The 19,414-nt window shown below is 41.9% G+C and overlaps 1 protein-coding gene across 1 annotated transcript in view; it reads right to left on the bottom strand.

Annotated features, from left to right (window-relative positions):
* Window positions 1–18,825, bottom strand: part of LOC144510779 (platelet-derived growth factor subunit A-like) — a 33,222-nt gene extending 14,397 nt beyond the window's left edge. Inside the window, 4 exon segments of the mRNA XM_078240639.1 lie at window positions 8,969–9,073; window positions 17,501–17,597; window positions 18,623–18,658; window positions 18,660–18,825. Coding sequence (XP_078096765.1) covers window positions 8,969–9,073; window positions 17,501–17,597; window positions 18,623–18,658; window positions 18,660–18,683 — 262 coding nt within the window. The 5' untranslated portion in view covers window positions 18,684–18,825.
* Between the last annotated feature and the right edge of the window lie 589 nt (window positions 18,826–19,414).

Genomic DNA, 19,414 nt, shown 5'->3' on the forward strand with positions numbered 1-19,414 from the left:
AACTTTGAGTGCTGGTTCAAAATCATTTTTTATATATAAAGACAATTTCCTTTGAACTTGCAATACATTTTTAAAAACAGAGAAAGCATTCAACGTTTATTTTATCATCAGGCACATAAAGGAGGAAGACATTTGGGAGAAAAAAAAACTGCGAACACCTTTTATCCCTGTTATCAATGCATTTTCTGTTAATTTTTTCTTTTTTCACCCTTCAGCCTGCAGGCTGGCTTGTTGAAAGTGCAGGTTCATGATACCAACAATCATCTCTTTCTTGTTAGCTAGCCAGTCGCATGTGCGCCTAATGGCAAATGTCAGCTGGCTATTCAACTGTCAGGGCTTCAATGTCACCCCAATCTTGTCGTCACCATGACATCCATACTTTCCACCAGGAGTCATCGGAAAGAGATCAACAGAAAGGAACCTAGTTAATTTTTTTCCCTCCCTCTCCCTGAATGCATCAGGCCCATTGTATGAGTCCCTGCATTAGATCGGTTAACTCAACATGGATCAGACATGAAGCCTGGGACCTTTATCAATTATATGGTTCAGCCCCACACAAAAAAGTGCATTTTCTGTTGAACACCCACTCTGGAATCAATTATATGATCAGTACCATGCAAAAGAGTGCAGTTTCCTGCTAAGCCTTTACACTAGCATTATTAAATATGTTTGTTGTTGATATTTTATTTGAAAGGAAAATTGACAAAACAGCAGACAGAAATGTATCTAAGGTGACCTAGCATGGAGCAAATCTGTGCCCACGCAAGCCCACACATGGCACATGTACATTTCTGAAATTCATCTTTAGTCTCAATTCAATCAAAAAAGTATTTCTCCTTCTTTCAATTCAAGTACATTGGTTTTTATTCAACTGAATATCAGGTGAAAAGAGGCATATTGTGACCTCTACACTAAATGGCCAAAGCAACAATACAAAAGAGATCCAATAAAAGATTACAGGGTAAAAAATGCTACTTGTTGCAAGAACCTGCAGTTCGCAGGCTGATTAATAGTAGGCAACACTCAGGTGTAAAGTCCCCTCGACATATCTGTTATTACACAGAAAAACTTTAAAATGCATTAATCATTACCTTTAGATACAGCCAGCAGGGCTGTGTACATTGCACTTGCTAACACACCACTACAATCACACCCAGAAACCATACAATGGAAGTGTGCCATTCATAACTTGTACCACATACACGTGGTTGAAGAAGCTCTGCTTTCATTCCAGTGACTTACTTCACGCAGATGTTCACAGATTCCTGTTCAACCCACATTTTCTCTTCTCCCTAACTTGTCTCTCTGTTCAAATAGTTTTTTTTCTGTATTCTTGTTATCCTCCCTACTCTTGAAGGTTGAAATTACTACTGAAATGATTTCATACATGTAGGCAGACCAATTTTGTTTTCACAAATGAGCACTCCTCATTATGCAGGTCATGATACCAATTAGAAGCAGGCACCCTGCCTGAGTATTTCCTTTGCTAGCCCCAAAATACCTACTGGAGAACCCAACTGTCTCCTTGGCTTGAGGACTGCTAAGAGAGTACAGACCACCATCAATGTTCAGAGCTTCCTGATCTGTATGGCTCACTACCACACTGGGCAATGCGTTAACCCATCCAACCTTTTGAGTCACGGGAACCATTTCATGCTGAGGGTAATTCATTCTGTCTGTCTTCTTTCAACTAACTGGTTTAAAATTAATATGGAGATGCCGGCATTAGACTGGGGTGGGGCACAATAAGAAGTCTCACAACATAAGGTTAAAGTCCAACAGGTTTATTTGGAATCATGGGTTTTCAGAGCGCTGCTCCTTCATCCACTCACCTGACGAAGGAGCAGCGCTCCGAAAGCTCATGATTCCAAATAAACCTGTTGGACTTTAACATGGTGTTGTGAGACTTCTTACTGTGGTTTAACATTGAACAACCTACCCAGGTTTCTCCACTTAACTACCTTCTCCCTACAGTTTTGCTCAAGAAAGTATTTACCTTTATAAGCAAAGGAACTTAAAACCCAGAACATGAAAGAGGCAAAATGCACAATATATAGAAAATCTGCATGGTAATACAGTGACAAAGTGAACGAAATGAGAATGCACCATACTTTACTTGCCCTTTAGGCGTGTGGGATGAATGGCTTCATGTTACTTGGATTTTAGTTGCTAAACCACATCTCTCTATTTATACTATCTGGGGATTTAAAAGCATTTGGATTGTGCCCAAAACTGCTGTTTCAGGAGAACCCATACAAATCCATCTCTTTTGGAAGAGCAGGGAAGTTATACCCAGTGCCCTGGCCAATATTTATCCCTCAATCAACATCACAGTTCCACATGACATGGTCGTGATCATATTGCTGTTTGTGGGAGCTTGGAGTGCACAACTTGGTTGCTTTGTTCCTTACGTTGCAATAGTGACTACATTTTTTAAGTACTTAATTGACTAAGTGCTTTGGAATGCCCTGTGGCCATTAAAACGCACTTTATAAATGCAACTCATTCATTTTAGAACATACTCAGATGGTGCACTGCCAGGGGGGAAAACGGAATATCCACTCATCAACGTTAAACTCCAAAGATGTGCAGGTTAGGTGGTTTGGTCATGCTAAATTGCCCCTTAGTGTCAGGGGGACTAACTAGGGCAAATGCATGGGGTTATGGGCTTAGGGCCTGGGTGGGATTGTGGTCGGTGCAGACTAGATGGGCCAAATGGCCTGCTTCTGCACTTAGGGTTCTACGAAATGCCGCTGGTTTCCACTGTACTAATGGTGGACAAACTAAGCTCTCAGCCCACACATACAGGACAGCCATGCAGTTTTACCCCTACAACCTACCCCAACATCGGGCAAGGTATGTGACCAGAAGCTCAGAGGTGCTGCTGCTACAACTGTTTCCGATTTCTGCTGTCATCCTGCATTCTTCTCTCAGTGTAAGCAGACAAGTTCCAGAGCACCAGGGCCAGTGGAAGTAGCTCAATATGAAGCTGAATGGAAATCAGTGTACTTAACCAAAAAAAAACATAATTCAACATTTGGAAACTACAGAATAGAATGTGTAAATATTTTACTTCCATGCTTCTATTATGGGTGAATTCCAGGTGACTGCAGATCTGTTTGATCAAATTTTAGATAAGAGTTGAGAGAAGCAGAAAATGTCATAGTCAGGTTCAATCCCTTTTGAGAAAGGGATGTCTGGCTTACAACCAGGTCAAGTTAAGTAAACTGAATTCGCTGACTCCAAAGGTAGGATGGATCCGGGAGAGAAAAGCATAAAAAAATATACTGGTTGAGGTTTCCACTGCTAATTATTATTCAATGGATCGCGCTGCAAAATGTACTTGGAGAAGGACAGAATTGATCCCGCTGGACCATACAGCAACAAAATAACCCATAACCATTCATGAGCTCACACGTGTAGAGTAGACATTACATACAAAGGAAATTTACCCCATTATTAACGTTCAGGACAGAAGGGGTGAAAATATGGTCAGGAACAAAGAGGGAGAAGTAAGCTGAAGTAAAGAAGAACAGTTATAATTTCTCTGTAAGTTATCCAGTCACCTGAACTTTAGTGAAACAATGGATGTATTAAAATAAAGATCCTTCTGCTGCTATTGGATGTCATTAGCTTCAGGAACACTCCCACAATTTGGAGGCACAATAGTGACATCTAGATGCTCAAAATCAGTACAACAATTTCTATCCTATGTTATATCATCATTATTTTTCCCTTTCTCAAATAAACCAGGGTAGGCCACATCCAGACAGTTAACTTGACTTTGGCTCAGACTACACTAAGCTTGCCCAATTTTCATTTTGACAAGTGTCTTTGCAATCGTTGCTACTACTATACAGAAACGAGGAGCTTTGTAGAGCAACATTTTTGCTCTCTTTTTGACCAAGTGAAAAGAAAGTTATAAAAAGTCTTTAGTGCCAATACTTCAATACCAAATACTTGTCTTAAATTTTGTTAGCTTATTCGGGATTTCAAAAAAAGTCACATACTACCTATGTATAATAAATGCCTCTATGGACTGCTCTAGTATACAGGGATGTATTAAATGTCATAGCAGTTTAGTCTATATTCCAGTTGATCATCAGCCAGGGTGCAAGTCTATCCCAGTTTTGTCTACTCCTGTAGCTCAGTTACTGTTTGCTCAAACGTAACAAATGAAAATCCTTATAGCTGACAGAAAACAGTCTTATGTTATTTGACTGTTCTGGGTAGATTGATGCAGATATAAACAAGTTTTGCAGAAGCGCTGTGTATCTTTAGCTTCTCTGCAACATGTTGGGACATGAATTTGAATTTAAGGAATTTATTGGGGCAGGTTTGCTTGTAGGAGGATTTTCCACAGTATGTTCCAAGTGCACTAAACAACTGAGTACTGTAGAAAAAAAAATCAAGGGGGGGGGAATATTAATAAATGGCCATTTAACTTCTTTTTTATATTTTATACTGCATTCGGGTAAAAGAAATAAAATATTGTTGCTTTGTACGCTAAAAGAGAATTTGCCTGTCTGATTAACGGAGGGTCTACAAAAACACTAATTACATAAGCTACCAATGCAAACGCATTAGTTTTAAAACATGTTCTTTTGAAAATGCCACAAGTTCAAAGGCAGGGCTCAGAATCTATCATTACAGCACTATAACAGGATTAAATTGATCTTAATAACACAATAATCAATAACACGCTGTTTTGACATTTTTCTCATGAGTAAATCAACTAAATTATCACCCTACAAATTTCTAGGATAAACCCGTGATATATGCAGCAGGCTGAATGTGTAAACCTTTAATTGTCTGTGCTTTGACTGGGTCTGCATTCTCTGGAGTTTAGAAGAATGAGAGGGAATCTCATTGGAACGCACAAAATTCTAACAGGGCTAGACAGACGGGATGCAGGGATGATGTTTCCACTGGCTGGCGGGGGTGAGGGGGTCTAGAACAAGGGATCACAGTCTCAGAATATGGGGTAGGCCATTTAGGGCTGAGGTGAGGAGAACCGTCTTCATTCAGCGGGTGGTGAACCTATGGAATTCTCTACCACAGAAGTCTGTGGAGGCCAATTCATTTAATGGCAGGAACTCTACCACCACACCCGCCACGGAATCGGCACGGGTGAGGGTCTGACAACGGAAATCTCTGATGACCTCGGGTGGGAATTTCCAGTCTCACCCAAGCAAGGCTGTAAAATCCTGCCCAATATATTTAAGGAAATAGATAGATTTCTAGATTTTAAAGGCGTCAACAAGTATGGGGAGAGAGTGGGAGATTGAAGATCAGCCATGATCATATTGAATGGCAGAGAAGGCTCAAAGGCCGAATGATTCTCTCCTGCTCGTATTTTCTTTTTCTATATTTAAGCTGGTGCTACATTTTGTTTTTACAGTAAAAAAAAGTGTGAAAAGGACAGTATGGAAAGGGATAATCTACTCAATTACTAAATCCACTGGCTATACAGAGCCAGACCGACCAAGAAAGTCCCAGACTCAATCTTTAGCCTGTGAAATATTACCTGAACGTGCTTGGATAATGGTTATAATACAAGAGTTAGCTGTGGGAGTCGGGATGAAAGAGAATGAACAGGGCTCCAGCACCTGGTCACTATCTAATGACTTTAACTGGAAGGGTTCATGTGCATGTCAGATACAGAGAGGATGCTCACTGGTGGTCAGATAGCCTGCCAATACATACTATCTGGACTTGCTCATGACGACAGGCTGCCAGCATCCATGAAGCTATACCCCAGGTTGGGTCGGTGCCTTCAGGAGAGACGGGGAGAACAGGATTTAATTGGCAAAACCACTTTAAGTAGCAATTTGTGAGCGGTAAACGCCTGCAGGGAATTCTATTTCTAAAAGAACCATGCTAAAGAAAATGCTAGAAATACTCAACAAGTCTGGGAGCATCTGAGGATGGTAGTCATGATGTGGAGATACCGGCGTTGGACTGGGGTAAACACAGTACGAGTTTTAACAACACCAGGTTAAAGTCCAACAGGTTTATTTGGTAGCAAATAGCTTTCGGAGTGCTGCTCCTTCGTCAGATGGAATGGATATCTGCTGTCTGCAGATATCTGATATCTGCAGATATCCACTCCATCTGACGAAGGAGCAGCGCTCCGAAAGCTAATGGCATTTGCTACCAAATAAACCTGTTGGACTTTAACCTGGTGTTGTTAAAAACTCTTACAGCATCTCAGGAGACAGAAACAGACTTGAGGGCAGGATTTTCAGGTCTCCCCTTCCCCCGGACTGAAAATTCCTGCTTTCTTTCCATCCCAGCATAAAATCGCTGCGAGGTCGGGATGGACAGAAACCTGGAGGGAATCCCTTCCTTGCAATGTCACAACCCCCTTCCCTAACCTCACTTCCCCAAAAGCCTGTCAGTGTAAAATTCAGGCTAGAATGGACTTATAGCACTCTGAACCTTGCAGTATTTCTTTGCAGTTTTAAGTTATTTTATTTTGTCCTTGCATCTTAATTCTCCAGCAAAAATAAAGTCTTCCTTGCTAAGGAGTCAGCTTCTTTGCCTCTGCCAACGGTCCTCATGAGGTGACAGCTAGGATCCACTGAGATAGCTCACTCTCCAACCAACACGTTCCCCTGCTAGTTTATGATAGAAAAGAGGCGCACTATGTGGTGACTCACGGACCCTGATATTCGAAAGCATACATGTTTCACCTACAGCGCCCTCTCATTTATATTACTTATCAACAAGTGCCATTTCAACAAGCCTGCACCTCCTTTCCAGGTTGGAAAACACACCAGCACAGACTGGGAAGTTAGTGACGGGGCTATATCACTACATTCCTTATGCTTTGACACCTCTCTCCTTGCAAGAAGGACTCCACAGATTTTAGAATCACCCATATCATCTCAAGATAAGATCACTGCTTCACTGTTTAAAACAATTTAGATAAAGTAACAAAATAGCACGTTTTCACCCAATGTAAAAATGCAATATGACTTCAGTTTAAATATTATGAACAATTTAAAATCCGGTATGCTTGTGTTATAAAACGTATTCTGTCTAGTCAGCATTGCATTTGCATTTTAACATATTTTACCAGTGTCACAAAATCATGGATTTGTAAATGGAAGATTTGTAAATGGAGATCTGCGAAAGAATCTTATGGAGTCCCTGAAGCCATTTTATTCTGCACATGTTGACTTTCTAGCAAATTATTTGTTGTTTATCTTTCTTGTATTCATTCATGAGGTGTGGACATTTGTAGCCCATCCCTAACTGCCCATTTTAAGAGTCAACCACATTGCTGTGGATCTGGAGTGACATGTAGGCCAGGTAAGGATTGCAGGTTTCCTCCCCTAAAGGGCATTAGTAAATCAGATTTTTTTTTTACGACAATTGACAATGGTTTCATGATCACCTTTAGACTTTACATTCCAGATTTTTTAAAAATCGAATTCAAATTTCACCATCTGTCATGGTGGGGTTAGAACCTGGGTCCAGGGAGCATTACCCTGGGTCTCTGGATTACTAGTCCAGTGACAATACCACTACACCACTGCCTCCTGTAACCTATTTTCTGTAATGACAGTTTTCCCTCAAGTAATTGGCACTCGCGGGAAATTCAGTGAGGATGTGATTCTGAGGCAGAGCCTTGTCAGTAGCAACCATGATATTGAGCATCAGTGCTTTGGAGTTATAATCTTTTTTCTGACGTACATCTGTTGGAGCTGTACCCTAGATGTGTGGCCTTGATGAATTTGTCCTACTGTCTTTTGGGACTTAGAGGTGGATGGGGTGGGCTGGGGGGGGGGGGGGGGGGGCAGATGTTCCCTCAGGGACATCTCAATATTTTTGTGAACATACACAGAGGAAAATATTCCAATAGCACCATCGTGTATGCAAGGTATTGAAAGCTTGCAAATACCACCCGGATGGCTCACTTATAGGTTGGCAGCTTAATGTGGAACTGGACTGGGGAAGGGAAAAGCAAAATCAGCCAGGTCCCTGTTCGCTAACTAAATAGCCTGCTAAAAAGATAAGTCATACAGACAGCAAGTGTGGCAGGACCAGCCTAAAATGTGATGTCCCCATGGTGGAACAGCCAGCCGACAATCACTATCTAGTTGTGCACATGAGGAATGGGCATGTGAAGATTTACTGGGGAGTGGGTGGAAACATACGAAGAGGAGGGAGAGTTGGAAAAACAAAGAAGAATTCCAAGTAGCATATTTCTTACATCATGGCTTTCTTCTTATGTTGATTCTACTGAAATTACATATGGTATATCAAAGGGCAGCAGCATCAGCGAGTTCAGATAACAGTATAAACAGCAAGAGAAGCCTGAACACTTTGTCAATATTAAGTCAACTGCAAGGTGTGCTATGTCCTTGAGCCAAACTGCCGCTGGAGGTATTCCAGATAACATTTGCAGGTGCAGAACAGCTTACGCCATTTTCTGCATGGTTTGGGAAGTGGGGGTGGCTTGGTGAGGTGAGAACAGAGACAGATTGCTAGTTTCAACAGTCATATGACATGAACTACATTGATAAAGCACTTGTATTCCATTGCATCATACAACAGAATTGTGCATCCAGCGCACACTGCAAAATCACATCTCAAACCACCAACTAAAGGAACATGAGCTGAGAATTTGTGTAATTTCAAAAGTTAAACAAAGTCCCGTGTCACAGTGAAATCACCTAACCGGAATGACATCTGATCTAATCTACAACCAATTCTCAAAGCAAAATTAGAATCACATTGCCCCTGTGCAATTCTGCAATGCTGAAAAATGTTGCCTGATGCAAAAGAACCATGAAGAACGGTTCAATGATAGTAATCACTTCCATATTCACATTGTTGGTAAATCACTGTAATAAGAAATTGGTAGGTGTATCAAAGTAGGTATCACTGAGTAACAAAAATAAAGTTGTACTCAGGAATGTCTGTTGCAAATAAAATGATAAAACTAAACTAAACTTACCAATACTTCGCCTTCTCCTTATAGGTGCTGAGCGCTTTGTATACTCATGTTTTATTGCATTAATACTGTGAGACCTTAAATTAGATTCTGAGTGATCATCATCCCCTGTGATATAAGGAAAAATAGAACATATCAGAACAGCCATATTATTTGATACATAAGTACAATGTTAATGATAACTGCACATATTTTCGTACGTCATGTTGACTCTCATTATTGCTACAATGGAAACCACAGAATATGATTCATATTACTCCCAAAGGTAGGGGAGTCTAAAACTAGAGGGCATAGGTTTAAGGTGAGAGGGGGGGATACAAAAGTGTCCAGAGGGGCAATTTTTTCACACAGAGGAGTGGTGAGTGTCTGGAACAAGCTGCCAGAGATAGTAGTAGAGGCGGTTACAATTTTATCTTTTAAAAAGCATTTAGATAGTTACATGGGTGCGATGGGTATAGAGGGTTATGGGCCAAATGCAGAGATTAGCTTAGGGGTTTAAAAAAAAAGGCAGCATGGACAAGTTGGGCTGAAGGGCCTGTTTTCATGCTGTAAACCTCTATGACTCTTGCAATCTACAAGCAGGTACAACAGCCAGCATGCTATTTAACTACAAGAAGCATCACAACCAAGCCCATTCCTACCCTTATCTGATGTCTAGACATGCAAGTTTCTGAGCAGCAGCCCAGGACTTCTCAGAACAATTATAGTGCTCCTATTCTTTGTGTTATCATATAATATACACAGTTCTAGTTCAGATACGTAAGCACAACAGACACCGAAAGTGGAATCTAAATACGTCCTGACCTGGTTTGCTCAGTACTACACCAAATAGTACATTCACACACTATTGTGGGAGTTACCATTAGTTTTTTCAATGGTAAATGCACACACTATACAATACTGCTAAGTGCATTATCCTCCTTTGAGTACTCAAACTGTGGATTTGAACTCATTCATATTTGTGAATCACTGCAGGATACAAGTTACATGTTACTATTTATACCAATCCAGAAATAGTTCATGGACACACATTGTATAGTGTCAGGAAATAAAAGTCAGGGATTTAGTCTCACCTGCATGTTGTCTTTTATTAACCGACGGCATACAATTATTTCCTCCACACAGTGATTGTTGTGATGTTTTAAAATTATTTTCTCCCCGCCTTCCTGAACTGAAGGCACTAAGTCCCTAACAGTTTCACACCCGGCTACACATGGGTAACTGGCCTAAATTCATGTATATATCTTTACAATGTGCTGGGCAAGGAAGAGAAAGAGGGTTTCATAGGTAAGCCCAAAAACTACACATACATTTCCAGAAGGAATCGCTGAATAACAACGGGCCGATTTCTTCCTTCATTAACATAAGGATGCTGCAGCTACTCCTAGTATCTCTAACAACTATCTCAGCTGAGATCAGTTGATTCATCGCAAACCAGCGAACAAACCAACCACCTCCTATGTCTCCACCTCTAAAGGTTTGTGGGAGCTTTGTGATTTCTTCATTAAGCTAGCACTACATTGCACTAATAATGAACTACAGAATTGCATTAAAGGTGAACAGCACTTCTATAAATGTCTCACTGCAATTGACTAAGCAGTATAGTCTAATGCTGAATTTAGAATAATATTCAAAATAGTAATTTTCTGGAACCCATGTTCTATTTATTAGATCATATTAAGATAGAAGGACTTCATAGAAACCCTACAGTACAGAAAGAGGCCATTCGGCCCATCGAGTCTGCACCAACCACAATCCCACCCAGGCCCTACCCCCATATCCTACCCGCTAATCCACACATCCCAGGACACTAAGGGGCAATTTTAGCATGGCCAATCAACCTAACCCGCACATCTTTGGACTGTGGGAGGAAACCGGAGCACCCGGAGGAAACCCACGCAGACACAAGGAGAATGTGCAAACTCCACACAGACAGTGACCCAAGCCGGGAATTGAACCCAGGTCCCTGGAGCTGTGAAGCAGCAGTGCTAACCACTGTGCTACCGTGCCGCCCAATTCAATGTTCAATATACCAATGGTTAGATATTTTTCTTTAGGACATGGACATGAAGTAATACAAAGGTACAGAACGCGTGTAATCGGTGTGTGATCCTCTCCACTCAAATTTTCCTCAATGTGTGGCCTTGAGCAATGTTTTCTGGGCAAACACCACAGAGAAAAATTAAAATCTAGGGAAAGTTTTGGGGTTTTCATTAAAGACTTTCTCTGCATAAAGTGGCACTGAGCCACAGAAACTAAGAAGTTCCAATTTTGTTTTCTTGGTAGGTACTGAGATGTTGATTTCAAGTGAAACACAGTAGGGATGCTAGAATTAGTTTCAGTGACCCTATGCTGGTCCAGGAGAATTCCACTTCTAATCATTAGCCATGTTTGGAAGGGTTGCATGTACTGTTACCCAGTAAGGGCAGAAACTGTTAGAGATTCAACTGTCTGGGTTCACACACGAAGAATGGTCATTGGGATGAAGTACTAGAAGGTATCTAGCACCTGTAGAACCAAAGCCCAGTAAGGAGACAGCAAGAAAAGTGAGATGGGTGAAAATTTCTCAATATCATGTCTGTGTTGCCCTTAAATTGTTATGGAATAGAACTTCAATAAATTGTTCCAATTCCTGTGAAATGTTACTGTATGTACCAGATCTCTTTCTACATTTCACTTCCAGTCTTTGTGCTAAATGTCAAATTCATAATCAGCTAAGTTAGGCAGTGAATGTACACATTTACTGATCAAGTCTAACACAAAGAGCAATACTGTGCTGCAGATTTAAAATGACATTTCAATGTACCACTGAAATGTAAACCATGAGTAATCTTCAACCAGTGATCATGACTGAGAATGAATGATAACACGAGCTTAGCCAACAAGGCCATTATATCGTTTTCCAGCAGTCTATCTCAAGTTTCATAGCCTCACAAAGCATACTGCACCTCTGTCGATATCGCATAACTAGCAAATTGATAGCTTGGGGATACTGTGCTACATTGTCTATTTATGGTTACTAATAGTCCCCAGTTAAAGACTCCTGTAAAGGTGTGGGAACAATTGCGATAAATGTGACAGGGCTATTAAGCTGGCTGTTCCATAGGGACTTTTAAGTTTGCTCCACATTTCTTGTGAAGTTGACAAAGCCAGTGAAAGGGAACTTTTCAGATGCAGAATAGGGCCCAAATTACCAACATTTCTACACACAGATCTCAATTTTCCTGTCAGAATGCACCCACATTAAACAGTTTCAACATGAAAAGCAGGCAATTACTTTAAAATTAACAACAGTAATAAAGATTAACAAAGCTGAGAAGAAAGTGGTGTGGCAAAACAGGGTAAAAGGTAGAAAAAAAACAGGAATACATAAGATTAACTAAATCAGTGAACAAATGAACGAGTAGGAAATTGATATCTGAATGTAAGGAGAGGAAAACAAATGAGAAAAGCCAAAGAAAAGACTAATATAGGACTAAAGGGGATTAAAAAACAAACCCCCCTCCCCACGAATCAACTGATTATTCCCTTCCCTAGCTGCTGACTCCATCCTTCTCCCTGGCAACAATCTGAGATTAAACAGTTTGTTTGTAACCCTGGTGTCACATTTGACCCCTGAGACGAGTCTCTGACCTCATATTTGCCACCATTTCCACCTCAGTAACATCAACCAACTTGATCGATGTCATCTGCTGTTAAAACCCTCATTCATGCCTTCATTACATCAAGACTTGATCATTCCTTTGCACTCCAGACTGGTGTACCAATTACTCTCCTCAGTAAACTTGAGGTCATCCACAACTCAGCTGCACGTGTCCTAACTTGCACCAAGTTCTGTTCATCTTTCACCCCAGGGCTCGCTGAGCTACACTGGTTCCCAGTCAAGCATCACCCTGACTTTCAATATGTTCACCCTTGCTTTCAATGGCCTCCCCCCTCCCTATCTCTGTAATGTCCTCCTGCCCCACAATCCATTAAGGTATCTGCGCTCCTCCAATTCTGGCCTCTTCAGCATCCCAAATTTTAATTTCTCCACCATTGGTGGTTGCACCTTCAGTTGCCTAGGCTCTAAGTTTTGGAATTCGCCCCTTACTTCTCCTCGCCTTGCTTTCCTCTTTTTAAAATACTCCTTAAAACCTACCTCTTTAATCATTCTTTCAGTTGTCTGACCTAATTCAGTGGCTAGGTGTCATACTTTGTTCCACAATACTCCTGTAAGTACCTTGGGATATTCTATTATGCTGAAGGCACTATATAAATATAAGTTGTTGCTTTGTTGTTATTGCTGAGTTGTGATTCACAGACATTAGGAACCTGTCGACAGCTTGACATTCCTCACCTGTAAGCTGTTTGGAAGTGTTTGCAGGCTGCTTGACTATAGTAAAGGTGAACGAGGCACAGCAGAGCCCAATTTGGTCCTGCCAACACACATAGGCACATGCACAAACACACTCTCTCTTTCTAGAGAAAGCACCGACAGGAATTTGGTATAGGATTGATTTTTCATCTAACTAGGGAACATAGCATTACTGTGATACTAAGGCATTTCTGATTTGTACAGTCAGCGACGCACCAGGGAGCATCGTTACCCACTATCCCAACAGGGGAGTCGCACAGCAGCTGTCTTGGTTACTACATTTCTTGCTTACACATTGAGTGAATAAAATTTATAAACTGAAAAATGGACCATTGCAGACATTTAAATTTCTGGGAACGTCGTGGTGTTGATGATCCGTAGCAGGCAAATAAGAACATAAGAACATAAGAAATAGGAGCAGGAGTAGTCCATCTAGCCCCTCGAGCCTGCCCCGCCATTCAATAAGATCATGGCTGATCTGACGTGGATCAGTACCACTTACCCGCCTGATCCCCATAACCCTTAATTCCCTTACCGATCAGGAATCCATCCATCCGCGCTTTAAACATATTCAGCGAGGTAGCCTCCACCACCTCAGTGGGCAGAGAATTCCAGAGATTCACCACCCTCTGGGAGAAGAAGTTCCTCCTCAACTCTGTCTTAAACCGACCCCCCTTTATTTTGAGGCTGTGTCCTCTAGTTTTAACTTCCTTACTAAGTGGAAAGAATCTCTCCGCCTCCACCCTATCCAGCCCCCGCATTATCTAATAAGTCTCCATAAGATCCCCCCTCATCCTTCTAAACTCCAACGAGTACAAACCGAATCTCCTCAGCCTCTCCTCATAATCCAAACCCCTCATCTCCGGTATCAACCTGGTGAACCTTCTCTGCACTCCCTCCAATGCCAATATATCCTTCCTCATATAAGGGGACCAATACTGCACACAGTATTCCAGCTGCAGCCTCACCAATGCCCTGTACAGGTGCATCAAGACATCCCTGCTTTTATATTCTATCCCCCTCGCAATATAGGCCAACATCCCATTTGCCTTCTTGATCACCTGTTGTACCTGCAGACTGGGCTTTTGCGTCTCATGCACAAGGACCCCCAGGTCCCTTTGCACGGTAGCATGTTTTAATTTGTTTCCATTGAGATAGTAATCCCATTTGTTATTATTTCCTCCAAAGTGTATAACCTCGCATTTATCAACGTTATACTCCATTTGCCATATCCTCGCCCACTCACTCAGCCTGTCCAAATCTCTCTGCAGATCTTCTCCGTCCTCCACACGATTCACTTTTCCACTTATCTTTGTGTCGTCTGCAAACTTCGTTACCCTACACTCCGTCCCCTCCTCCAGATCATCTATATAAATGGTAAACAGTTGCGGCCCGAGTACCGATCCCTGCGGCACGCCACTAGTTACCTTCCTCCAACCGGAAAAACACCCATTTATTCCGACTCTTTGTTTCCTGTCGGATAGCCAGTCCCCAATCCACTTTAACACACTACCCCCAACTCCGTGTGCCCTAATCTTCTTCAGCAGCCTTTTATGGGGCACCTTATCAAACGCCTTTTGGAAATCCAAAAACACCGCATCCACCGGTTCTCCTCCATCAACCGCCCTAGTCACATCTTCATGAAAATCCAACATGTTCGTCAAGCACGACTTTCCCCTCATGAATCCATGCTGCGTCTGATTGATCGAACCATTTCTATCCAGATGCCCTGCTATCTCCTCTTTAATAATAGCTTCATTCTCTAATATCTAGTAAACTCAAAAATGCTGTTTTCAAATCCCATTTTGTTATCAGGGAGAAACAAGAGTCAAGTTTAAGCCTGTCCTCATTCACCCTCCATCTGCACTTCCAACAGTAGTTGCTGGACCAAGATCAAGGCAGGAATCCTGTTTGATGTTTCTCCCTGCAAAACTGGGGTAGTTTGTTTGGGGGTGGGGGTGGTAGGGGGGGTTCTGGTATAGTTAAATGACTCAAATGCTCTGTCAGCGCACACTTCCTCTGAAAGTGTCATTTTTATGATTCTAGCAGTTACCTGAATGATGTGTCCCTCTGTTTCCTTACTCCACTCCCGTTCAGTGAGGTCATGATTTATTTAATCGATTTGATCTCGGATTTGTGTGTGCATGAATTTTACTAACTTGGAAATACTATTACTGTTTATGTTAACATGACATCTTGTGTATCTAGTTGTTGCCAATTACTACATTGCACAAATCACAAGCATCTCGGAGCTTTGTTTATATCCAATCAGATGTGATACATGAGATACAGCTTTATTTTACATATTATCAGACTTGCTTCTGGCCACCATTTCACTTCAAAACAGGCAGCACAAGTCTGCAAGCGACCTGTCAAAACTTGCATGCAGGTCATTTGTGGCCTGCCCATGTGCTGCAGTCTGTTTGTATTCAGTCTGAAGCTGCCCAAATTGCAAAAGGAAAATAAAAACAAGAGAAGCAAGTCCTCCACCTGTGTTCTCTACCAATAACTGCAACAACTAGAACAGAAGATCTTGATGGACCTTTTTATGAAGATTTTATTGTATAGAAAATGTGCCTGACCTGGATACCACCACCACCACCTCTCTCTTTGAGGGGGGGAAAAAACATTGTGACGTTATACAATATCTTATCGCTTGGAATTTTGGTTAAATTGTAATCATGTTCTTTAAAAAGTATCCAATTGTTTGGAATGTGTTTGCAATTTTGATAAACATGCTGAACAGAGTTAAATCTTTGTGAGTTAATTTACAATGTGACTATTGGTATGGGTTTTAATTTTAATTTACTATTCTGACACTGTGGCATGAGTTCATCTGTCTTTCAGATGATGCCTTAAATCGAGGTTTCAGCTGCTGCCTCAGTTGGATGTAAAAGGTTTCATGGAACTATGTCAAAAAGAGGAAGGTGCCCGACTACAATTATCGCTGAAATGCCATCACTGAAACAAATTATCTGGTTTTGCTCATGTGGGACTGAGCTGTGTACAAAAGTGGTTGCTGTATTTCTGCACAAGTACAAAAGTACTTTGTTGGCTGTGGTGCTTTAGGACATCTCAGGGTTGTGAAAGGCACTATATAAATGCAATTTTTCTGCTTTGCGCAAGTATTTCAAAAAGTCGCCCTCTTGAGTGTCCGGTTGCAGTTAATTCCATTCGATTGACCAAAGGCTTCTGCTGTTTAGAATGGCATGTGGATAGGGGGGAACGTGTTCATGTTCTATGATGGGATGAACAAGTAGTTTCTTCTGCAGCAACACCGTGGGCTCAAATAACAGACTCCACTGTTTTCCGCTACATTTCCAAGCTTATCGCTGTTACTGAAACGGTTTCAGAATTTTACAGGGTTTTTTTTACTGCATTATTTTATGTCTTTCATTGTAATTTCAGTAAAACTTTCGACCATAAAATGCTTTTGAAGTTAGCTGTCTGCAAGTGCCTGCGTGTTATGACTATCACCTAACATTTTCTGAACGTACTCCACAAATGGCTGGCCCGGGATGTGGGGGAGCAGGGGGGTGGGGTTGGGGTGCTGTCTAAATCGAGGACATCTTCAATGCAAATATTTTGCATTAAGGGAGACAATCCTTTCTCCTGTTAAACGGCACGAATATGTTCATTTGAGGGCGTCTCGAGTGCTCGCTGCCAGCTTTTGAAGTTTTGTGATTCACATGACACACACATCAACCGTCTATGCAAATATAGAATCTGAATCAGTGCTTGTAGCATAAACAGCCACAGCCACCAGTCAGTGTGGGACGGCGAACGCGCCTTGCTAGCATGGACTGGCTCCAAGAATGCAGTTTCAAGCCCTTCACCGATTTTCTTTCTTTTGGGGGGGGGGGGCGTAAAATGGATTACCCCGGCCCTTCAAAGCGATATATATACATATTGTAAGGGTTGCAATGTTACAGGGCGATTTCAGGGGTCGCTAGCTGCCTCTCTCTCTGCGTTGAAGCCTTTGCTTTTTATGGCTCTCCATTCTGTGGATTCTGACCCCTTGCAGACTTGTTTTTCATCACAACGAGAAACAATTCATAAACATGACAGCCATTGTGAAATGTGCGACTTAAATGTTACAGGACAATAAACGTGCTTCCACGGGTAAGACAAAGAGGGGTAGGTGATATATATATTATATACATATAAACATAATTTACCTACGGATTCAATCTCCAGGAGGCGCTGAAGATCGCGGATGCTGGTAATATCACTGTGTGCCAGCTTCTCCAGCAATTCTGGGGGAAATTCAGCTTCCTTGGAAGTAAATGAGGCAAATAAGCGAAGAGAAATGCAAAATTAAAAACAAGAGAAAATCATCGACAAAACGAGTGACGCCTCTTCCTTTTTTAAAACAAAATCAAAAAGAAAAAGTTTTGTAGAAACGTTTACAATCGTGTTTATTAGTGCAGAACCGAGCAGAGGTCGACCGTACAACCTGGAACACATGGAAGTGTTAAACGGGGTTGAAAAGGGCTAGGTTGAGGTTGTGAGAGCATGTTTCTTTTCGCTGCTGTACTCAAGCGCAGTAAACAGCCCTGGAAGTGACCCACAGGGAACCGGATCCCTCTTTGCAAAAGGCACCGGCCTGCATTCGTTCTGAGTCACCGAATGAAATGTAGCAGTGCCCAAACCCAAAGTGCAGCAGGAAAGTTTCTGTGCTCGGAGTGAAAGCACCTGGTGTTGTGTTTCCTTGTAACTTTTGCAGCCTGCTACATTGATCACGGAGAGACACAAACTGCAACACAGGGACTGAAAATCTCAGCCACGCTGATGGTACTTTGCCCTCACACACAGGGACTTTAAGCCATAACTATACACAGCCATAACTATATGTGCTGTGTTGCTCCCCCCCCCCCCCCCACTCTCTCCTTCCTCGATCTTAATGTAGTGTCTTTCAGAGAGAAAAAAATAAGATCACCATTGTGTCCGCTTACGATATTATTTAACTGACTGAATACCGAGGCACACAAGCCGAGACCTGCTGCCGAAAAAAATGCTGTCACGCACCAACATACAAAATATCCATTCCCTGAGGGAATACAAAAAACATTTGCCCAATTTTAGAGAATTGGAAGAGAAAATGTGCCCAGCGCAGAGTTTGCCGAGTAGTTGAGCTGTATGTAGTCAATGTGCACAGCGGTGGAGAGGGGGGGCAAAAAGTACAACTCGTTCAAAAATTAAACATAACTGCAGAACAACCACTCAACGTAAAATAGAGGCAAGAGCAGCTTGGGAGCAAGGAACAGGTTAACAGTGCTTTAGCCTAACAGCTTACTTACCTCAGTATTCACACAGGTCAGGTAGCAAAAAGCCAAGCATGAAATAGACTGTGGCTCTCATTTCGTTTCAGCTGAAGTTGGTCCTGGAGCGGGAATCGATCATTTAGGAGCTTCTGCGGCGCCCCTGTCCCAGTAAAATTCAGTACCATCCCTCGGGAAAGTAACCAGTGTGCGAGGATTTATTGTTTCACGTTGGGTTTGTACGTTTCCTCGCCGTGCTCTCCCTCTCTGGCATCAGCAGTAGACCAGCCGGTACATCTGCATATTTGCTCAGATCAGAGCAAACAGAAAAAACCCATGAGTCAACACTGCACCGGGGACTGATACGCCCATCACCTGTCTGGGGAGCACTGGAAAAAAAAGGGATGGGACATAGAGGAGGAGGGGGGGATTTATAATAAAAGCCAAACTTATTCCTTGTTAAAACAAAAAAATAAAATCAACAGATGGACGACTCCGTTTAAAAATCCAGGTTAAGAGAGAACATAAACTGGGCTGATCAAACTTTTTTTGTTTGTAGTTGTAGTTTTTTTTAAAGAAAATCCTATTTCTCTGAATTCATCTCGGCTCAACGTGTTTAATTCTTGCAGTTTGTTGGCTGAAGCTCACACGCAGTTTTTTTTTGGTTTAGAAATTTCTCTGATATCAGCTGGCAATTTGGGAGAGGGTGCTGAACCGTCTCGCCGAGAGGCTGGCGATCCTTCCCCTGGGCTGACAAAGGAACAGAGGCTGATTGTCGACTTCCCCCCCTCTTGCCCCCAACTTCAAACCTCGCAAAGAGCTGCAGAGTGA

The sequence above is a fragment of the Mustelus asterias genome, chromosome 23 (genome assembly GCF_964213995.1).
Source record: "Mustelus asterias chromosome 23, sMusAst1.hap1.1, whole genome shotgun sequence".
Classification (NCBI taxonomy): domain Eukaryota; kingdom Metazoa; phylum Chordata; class Chondrichthyes; order Carcharhiniformes; family Triakidae; genus Mustelus; species Mustelus asterias.